Raw genomic sequence first — 9277 nt, 5'->3', positions numbered from 1 at the left:
AAAGGAAAGGATCAGAGAATACCAACACACATACTAGGCCTTTTCCACTACATGCTCGTTTTCAACACTCCTTACCCCCTCGATCAATAACACCTACACTGCAACAACTAAGAATTTTAATAAGCACAAACTCAATCCAAACAAGTTAATACTTCCACTGCAGGAGAAACATTTAACCAAAATATACTTAACAACAATTCATCCAAAAAAAACAAGACCAACAACAACACATAAATAGAATGATCATAACAATATTCTTCTTCTCCGTAAAAAAACATAAGGAATTAGGGTTAAAATAAGTTGCATTAAACAATTTACTGTCACTCCAGTACAATATCGGTACGCATTCTATGAAGAACAAAATTAAAAGGTTGTCTCTCGAGAACTACAATGACAAAGAAACAAATGCAGAAAACCAATTTGAGGTAAAGATAGCATTAAAACACTAAAATCCAAATCAAAGCTACAACATTAGCTTGCACACATTATTGTGCAATATTTACACAACGAAAGAGGAAAAAGAAAAGCATATCAGCGCGAACCTATATGGATGAAGTAATGTGGGAAAAAGGCGAGGGAGAGGAAACTCATGCTTCAGAAAACAAAGATCAAATCCAACGTCTTGGAAGAGGGGATTCATGATGTTGTTCACTCCCTCTGTTATGCCTTCCATTGTTCTCTCTCACTCTCACTTTCACTTGCACAACAAAAAACCCTAATGATTTGTTAATAAGGGATTGCGAAGTGACTATGCCAGTGAGGGATTGCGAATGTGCAGGTGAGGGTCGCAATGGTGAGGAAACACAAAATGAAGAGATTTTTTGAGCCAGAGCACAAAGAAAGGGTGTATGAGAAGGGTAAAATGAGGGTGAAAGTGAGGGTGCGCTAGAACGAGTGTACTTGTCGACACCTCTGTGGGGGTCTCCACAACGATGGAGGCACGAACAAAGAGAGAGAGAGCAAGAATTTATGGTTGGGGGAGGAATTTAGGGTTTTCTAAAACTAATGGAGAGGTTAAAATAAAAAAAGGAGCGAAAGAGAGCCCGTTCGCATTCCCAAAGACACTGTAGTCCCTGTAGAAGCAAGCTTCATGATGATGAATCAAGTATGATTCAAGTAGTTTTGATGATGACAAAAAGCCCAAAAGAATGATGTCAAGATTGAGTCAACAAGTTCAAGATTAAAGAAAAGACATCAAGAAGAATCAAGATTCAAGAGAAGATGAATTCAAGATTCAAGAGAAGAAACCAAAAAGCAACAAGTCAAGACTTCACAAGCGAAGTATTGAAAAAGATTTTTCAAAAACCAAACATAGCACAATTTTGTTTTACAAGAAAAGTTTTCCCAAATTTTTCTAAGTTACCAGAGTATTTACTTTCTGGTAATCGATTACCAATTACCTATAATTGATTACCAGTGGTAAAGTTTGATTTCAAAAGCTTTTAACTGAATTTGCAACGTTCCAAATGTTTTTTAAATGGTGTAATCGATTACAATATATTGGTAATCGATTACCAGTGTATCTGAACGTTGAAATTCAAATTCAAGTGAGAAGAGTCACATCTTTTCATCAAAAGCTTTGTGTAATCGATTACATGGCTATGGTAATCGATTACCAGTGACAAGTTTTGAATAAAAAGTCAATAGATGTAACTCTTCCAATGGTTTTCTCAAGATTTTTCTCAAGGTTATAACTCTTCCAATGGTTTTCTTGACCAGACATGAAGAGTCTATAAAAGTAAGACCTTGACTTGCATTCAAATAACTTTTATAACTTTTGAACCTCTTTGAACACCTTTTGAGAAATCATGAAACCTTTCCTACTTATCTTTCTTCATCTTCTTCCTTTGTCAAAAATGTGACATCCTAGAATTTCTATCCGGAATTTTGTAAGCGTTACATTTTAAATATATATATATATATATATATATATATATATATATGTATGTATGTATGTATTATTTAGTGTATATATATGTATATTCTTGGTAGAAGTATGTACATTGGGAGAGAAATACGCGGGTTAGACTAATTAGCGAAGAGTAATCCATAACTGGACAGGTATAGATTAATCCTCAATTAATTGGTCTAAAAATTATTGTTTTGCGTACAACTAAAAATTTAACAAAACCAACCTCTGAATCACGCTCAGGGTCTCATTCTGTGCATTTTGATATATATATATATATATATATATATATATATATATATATATATTGCCTACTTTCGAAAACGGACCCCGACAAGTGCAGAGAAACGCGAGGAACTGGAACCAGAGACGCGGCATGCAAACCAAGGCAGGATTTCAGCATCCAAAAGGTCAATTTTTTCTCCTTTGTGGCTGAGTATGAAGTCAAATCAAGGGAAAAAGGTGGGCCCTTTTGCTCCACTTAAAAGAGGACATGTGGCAAGTGCTTTTAGAAAAGAAAAGGAAAAAGAAAAGAAAATATTTTTTTTAAAAAAAAGCCAAATTCTCTCTCTTCTTTCAGCAAATTTCAGAAGCTTCTTCCTCTCCTTCCACGTTGCTTTTCTTCTTCCTTCTTCTCCACCATTGTTGTCCATTTAAGCTCCAAATTACTCTTCCTTTCTACCCCAAATTGAAAGGAGAAGCCATTTTCGGAGTCTTGAAGCACACCTCTACATTGTGGGGCTTCGAATTTCAGGTATGGGTGGACTTCTTCTCACGTGAAATTCGTGGGTGTTGGTTTTTGGGAGTTATGATGGGTAGTTCTACTAGGTTATTGCCTTAGAGTAATTATTTGTGAAGGATTTTGTTGAAATCATGCTAAACTTGACATGTTTGATGTGAGCCAAATTACCCATTCTGATTTAGGGTTTTATGATGATGCCTTGTGATATATGAATGCTGAAAATGTTGATAGAAAACTGGTAGAGATGATGGGGAGAGTTAACTTAGGGTTAAATGTGAGAATGGTAGTGATGTGAGTGGAAAAGTGTGAGATTTTGAGGGTTTGAAAAGCCAAATTTGGGGTTAGTGGAAATTGGAGTCTAAAGTGGGTTGATTCTAGTTTAGAATGTCAATTAGGACTTGTAGGAGAGCTTGGGCAGAGCAAATGAGAAAAATGAGTGACAAAGGTGAAAGCAAGAGCCATTTCTAGGGTAAATTGGGTGTTGAGGGGTCAAATTTTGAATGGGTGGGGTTTTCACCTTAAAACCAGTTTGAGCAAGTCTAAATCAATGTTATAGACTTGATTGAGATGAGAGTTTACCCCAAAATTACCCAATTCTCATTTTCACTTCTCAAACCTTGAAAATTCACTAAATTGATGGGTTTTGGATACCTAGATTTTGATTTGCCTTGGTCTGAAGTTTGTTTTTGGTTTAAATATGATTTATACATGATTTAGGACTTGTAGGATCCAATTTGAGCAAAATTGGATGTGGGCAAATTGGATTTCGAAATCTGCCATATTATGCAGAAAAATGCTGTCAAAATTGTGCAACAGTTTTTTTAACATAGTGCAGAAAATGGTTGTGCATTGCTAGTCATGGGAAGAGCAGTACATCTTGGGTTCCAGGCATTATCTAGCAGATCCCAACGGTCAAAATGTAGATTTATGTACTAGGAACCTCCATTAAAATTTTCAAGTCAATCCAATGGTTAACAAATCGGAACAAAGAGAATGTTACTGGGGTATATGAGTAAGGAAAGCTGTGGTATTTGAATGAGTTTTGGACAAAGTTTTTTGCCTTTACTCTGTTTTCTTGGTTTAGGGTAGTTTCATGGTAAATGAGATCAAATTGTTTGGATATTGTGAAAGCTTGGAGGGGTTGATGGGGACCCGGTGCTGAGAGGAACGAGGATAAGGGCTACGTAGGAGTGCGTGAGCTGAAGTTAAAGGTGGGCAACTGGGGATGGTATGCTTGTGCCTGACTTGTGGAAATGGGAGAGTTGATTTGCGCCATCGCCCGATCGCCACCTAGTACCACATATGACGGGTGCCCCATAATCCACTAAGCTTGATGTGAGAAAGCGTGGAAGAGTCAGTCTTCCTACTTTTGTTTGTTGACCACAGAGTGGTACTTGGAGATATGTCGCGGGGGTCAGGAGACCTTAGGGACGTCAGGTGGGGTGCTATTGCCAAAAACCAAGCTTGGCTAATCTCGACCCAACCCGGGCATAGTCAGTCAGTGAGAACCTGTGACGTGCCTAAACAGGCGAGCTCCTGACAGTCAACCAATAAAAGAACAAAGTCCACAAAGCAAGGAGGCTTGTGTGGCGGCTGGCCAGCTATGTATCTTGGGTGGTATCTGGAAATTAGCCTATGGTAATCGATTACCATTCGTGGGTAATCGATTACAGGGGTTAAAAATGGAGACATGATGCTAAATGGCCTTTGGTAATCGATTACCAAGGGTGTGTAATCGATTACACAGGGTGATAGGGCACTTGTAATCAATTACCAACTGGGTGTAATCGATTACACAGGGTGATAGGGCACTGGTAATTGATTACCACTTATGTGTAATCGATTACACAATGCAGTTTTTAATTTTCAATGTGCAAAGGCTGTGTAATTTGTTTTTGGGCACTGGTAATCGATTACATACTTTGGTAATCGATTACCAGAGAGGAAATCCCTTGAGAAAGACATTTTGACTATGCGTAGCCGTTATAGGACGCATTGTATTGTTATCTGTAGTTAGATTTCTTGTGAAATAGTCTACCCTCTTTCTTTCATCTCTTGTAGATCGCGATGGCAGCGCAGTAGATCCATGATGGTGTTGTGATGGAGTTCCTAGAGGGTGTTTAGGAGACCCTCGAAGGCAATGAGAGGTGCCGATTCCGTGGCACAATTCGACTCACTGCTACTTCATTAGTACATCCGAAGGAACCCGCATGCACACTTCAGCAGCCTGTGGAGTGGATACTACCTACACCTACTCCATATCGACTAGTGGAGCCAGTTCAAGTGATAAAGGTGTCATCCTCTTAAGAGGATATTGAAGAGGACCCAGAGGAGTTACCTCCCGAACCTGCTGTGGATGCTCTTGACTTCCCAGAGGATGATGAGGACCCACTCCTTGATGTTGATTCTCCAGAGGATGTTATGTCAGCATCTGAGGCAGACTCTACAGTGGAGAGCGACCCTGGAGGGACAACGAATAGTGATGACTCTTCATCATAGCAGACGGCTCCTTAGACTAGGCGTACATACTTTTTGTGGGTGGGTGTATCTAGTTCAGACTGCTAGGTTTACTCTTTTGATTTTTGGGTGGGTAGACCTATTGTATAGAAATTTTGATGGTTGTATATATTGTGGCTGAAGCCACCACAGTTGTTACCTTTGCTCTGGATTTCACTATGTTATTTTGCAAACTCCCATATTTTGGACAATTTTAGATGATAAATATAATTATGTTTAATCTTGTTATTTGAAAAGGAAGTGTTAACAAACTTTATTTGAAAAGAGTTTACCGACCGCATCTTATTATTTTTCACGTGACGACCTAAAATGATGGCTGGTATATTTTTGAAAGAGCAAAATAGTTTAGAGGTTATGAGTGATCAGAAAGAAATGAATTCGAATAGAGTTATGAACTGGCCATTCAGGACTCTATAGTGATAATTTTCCTTTTGAATTTAATTTTCGTGAAATGAATAACAGTGCGAAAAAAAAGAGAGAGAAAAAGAAAAAAAAATTTCCCATGGTTTTTGCTATTTAATTTATTACTATTAAACCAGTCATTATTTAGGGACGCCACAATTGGTGGTATCAAAGCAAAAGTTGAATTCTAGTGAACCTGTCCATGGTCTTACTGTGTGAATGCTATGTATCTCTGAAACTTGGAACTAGGTTTCAGGGAGTGACGTTAAGTCACAAATTGTGTGTAATTCTACCTTCTTGTCTTAAGCAGGAAAGTGCAATTGATTTAGTAGAATTGTTGTACATACATATATATATATATATAGAGATATTGTTGTAACTGTCATAACCTATATGGTACACTCTCTCAGTAGAATTTCTTGGATACTAATAGCTTCCCTACAGGTTAGGTATGGCAGGACGTGGTAAGGATCAGAATCGTGATGTCCTAGATCGCATCACAGCTGTGCTGGAAACTCTAGTGCAGGAACGTGATGTGGAACCGGCAGAGTATCGAGGACTCATGGCTTTCCGTAAGAACCACCCGCTGAAGTTCAGTGGGGACTATGATCCAGAAGGTGCTAGGTTATGGTTAGCTAAGACTGAGAAGATTTTCGAGGCGACGGGTTGCCTCGAGGAGCATAAGGTCCCTTGTGCGACGTTCATGCTCCAAGGAGAAGCTGAGAACTGGTGGAAGTTCGTGAAACCTGCATTAGCAGCACCTGGAGGCGTGATTCCTTGGAATGCCTTCAAGGACAAATTCCTAGACAACTATTTTCTACAAGATCTCAGGAAGCGAAAGGCGAGGGAATTTCTGGATTTGAAGTAGGAAAACATGTCCGTTGGAGAATACACGACCAAATTTAATGAACTTCTATAGTACTGGCCTCAATACCGAGATGCTCGGAACGAAGAAGACTTATGTGCTTAGTTTGAGAATGGGCTTCGACTGGAGATTCAATAGGAAGTTAGCTACATGCAAATCACAGATTTCAATCAACTGGTGACAAAGTGCCGAATATTTGAGGACAAGATGAAAGAGAGGCAAGCTAGAGGCTTTGGAGGACTACAAAGAAGCCACCCTTTTAGAGGAAACAATACTAAGAGGATGAAGCCATATGCTAGCAACAAGGGGAAACAACCTATGGCTACGTCCAACATGAGCCAGTCAAGGGGGACTGGGGTACAGTGCTTTCAGTGCGGAGGACCGCATCTTAGGAGAAATTGCCCACAACTCCAGCAGACACAGGAGAATCGTTGCTATATTTGTGGTAAGGTAGGCCATTATGCTCGAGAGTGTAGGATGACTGGGAGACCGACGGTAACTGTCAATTCTAACACAATCAATCGTGGGTCTACTAATCCCACAAGGAGCGGTAATGTTAGCAACAACAACACTAGTGGTGGAAGACCAAAGGTACCCTCCCGGGTATTTGCTATGAGTGGATCAGAAGCTGCTGCCTCCGACGATTTGATACAGGGTAAGGGTTTGATTGCTGATAAACTGCTAGATGTACTCGATGATTCGGGTGCCACACATTCGTTCCTATCTCATGCATGTGTGGAGAGGTTGGGGTTATGTACCCAGAGGAGTTACCTCCTGAACCTGCTGTGGATGCTCTTGACTTCCCAGAGGATGATGAGGACCCACTCCCTGATGTTGATTCTCCAGAGGATGTTATGTCAACATCTGAGGCAGACTCTACAGTGGAGAGCGGCCCTGGAGGGACAGCGAATAGTGATGACTCTTCATCATAGCAAACGGCTCCTTAGACTAGGCGTACATACTTTTTGTGGGTGGGTGTATCTAGTTCAGACTGTTAGGTTTACTCTTTTGATTTTTTGGTGGGTAGACCTATTGTATAGAAATTTTGATGGTTGTATATATTGTGGCTGAAGCCACCACAGTTGTTACCTTTGCTCTGGATTTCACTATGTTATTTTGCAAACTCCCATATTTTGGACAGTTTTAGATGATAAATATAATTATGTTTAATCTTGTTATTTGAAAAGGAAGTGTTAACAAACTTTATTTGAAAAGAGTTTACCGACCACATCTTATTATTTTTCACGTGATGACCTAAAATGATGGCTGGTATATTTTTGAAAGAGCAAAATAGTTTAGAGGTTATGAGTGATCAGAAAGAAATGAATCCGAATAGAGTTGTGAACTGGCCATTCATGACTCTATAGTGATAATTTTCCTTTTGAATTTAATTATCGTGAAATGAACAACAGTGCAAAAAAAAAAGAGAGAGAAAAAGAAAAAAAAATTTCCCATGGTTTCTGTTATTTAATTTATTACTATTAAACCAATCATTATTTAGGGACGCCATAAAAAAGCTTTCTAAGTTTTCTGTTTTCCAAACCTTGTTCTTTTGTAGAAAACAAAAGTGTGCTATATCTTTTCATTCTCTTCTCCCTTTGCCAAAAAGAATTCACCAAGGACTAATCGCCTGAATTCTTTTTGTGTTTCTCTTCTCCCCTCGCCTGAATTCTTTTGTGTCTCCCTTCTCCCTTTTCAAAGAATTCAAAAGGATACTGTCTGAGAATTCTTTTGATTCTTCCCTTTCCCTTAAACAAAAAATTTCAAAGGATTAACCCCCTGAGATATCTTTTGTTTCCCCTTTACAAACATTCAAAGGACTAATCGCCAGAGAATCCTTTGTCTTAACACATTGGAGGGTACATCCTTTGTGGTACAAGTAGAGGGTACATCTACTTGGGTTGTTGTAACTGAGAACAAGAGAGGGTACATCTCTTGTGGATCAGTTTAAGTGGAGGGTACATCCACTTGGTTGTTCAAAGAGAACAAGAGAGGGTTCATCTCTTGTGGATCTTTGCTTGTAAAGGTTTTTACAAGGTTGAAAGAAATCTCAAGGACCGCAGGTTGCTTGGGAACTGGATGTAGGCATGAGTTGTTACCGAATCAGTATAAAATTCTTGTGTTTGTCTTCTTCTTGCCTACACTCTTTAATTTCCGCTGTGCACTGTAATTATCGCTTTTACTTTTGGTTAAGTTTCTATTTCTGTTCTTTACTTTCTTAACTTTGTAGTAAAAGCCTAATTGAATCTAGTAACATTAAGAAGGATAAGTTTTAATTAGTCAAGGCACATTAATAATTAATTCAACCCCCTTTCTTATTTATTCTAAGGCCACTTGATCCAACAAGTGGTATCAAAGTAGGTGCCTTATAGAAAGTTTAACCACTTCAAGATTCATGGCCTCTTCAAATTCTCTATTTCTTGAAGGAAATTCCATCCATAGGCCACCTATCTTTAATGGTGAGGGTTACCATTATTGGAAAACCCATAAGCAGATTTTCATTGAAGCCGTAGATTTAAATATTTGGGAAGCAATAGAAATAGGACCTTACATACCCACCGTAGTAGATATAAGCACTGGCACCACAACAAAAAAAATCTAGAGATAAGTGGACTGAAGAGGATAGAAGAAGAATCCAGTATGATCTTAAAGCCAAAAACATTATCACTTCAGCCCTAGGAATAGATGAGTATTTTAGAGTGTCAAACTGCACAAATGCCAAGGAGATGTGGGATACTCTCCAACTTACACATGAAGGCACCACTGATGTGAAAAGATCTTGAGTCAATACCCTTACACATGAATATGAATTGTTTAGGATGAACCCTAATGAAAACATCCA

At 38.8% G+C, this 9277-nt stretch overlaps 1 protein-coding gene across 1 annotated transcript; it reads left to right on the top strand.

Moving 5' to 3' along the window:
- The first annotated feature begins 6021 nt into the window (after nucleotides 1–6021).
- Nucleotides 6022–6438, top strand: LOC106794358 (uncharacterized). Its single transcript, XM_014761612.1, has one exon. It carries the CDS (start codon nucleotides 6022–6024, stop codon nucleotides 6436–6438), a length of 417 nt encoding a protein of 138 aa, XP_014617098.1.
- The last annotated feature ends 2839 nt before the right edge of the window (nucleotides 6439–9277 follow it).

The sequence above is a fragment of the Glycine max genome, chromosome 9 (genome assembly GCF_000004515.6).
Source record: "Glycine max cultivar Williams 82 chromosome 9, Glycine_max_v4.0, whole genome shotgun sequence".
NCBI lineage: Eukaryota > Viridiplantae > Streptophyta > Magnoliopsida > Fabales > Fabaceae > Glycine > Glycine max.
The sequence above is the reverse complement of the archived record's forward strand: the minus strand, read 5'-3'. Positions and strand labels throughout refer to the sequence as shown.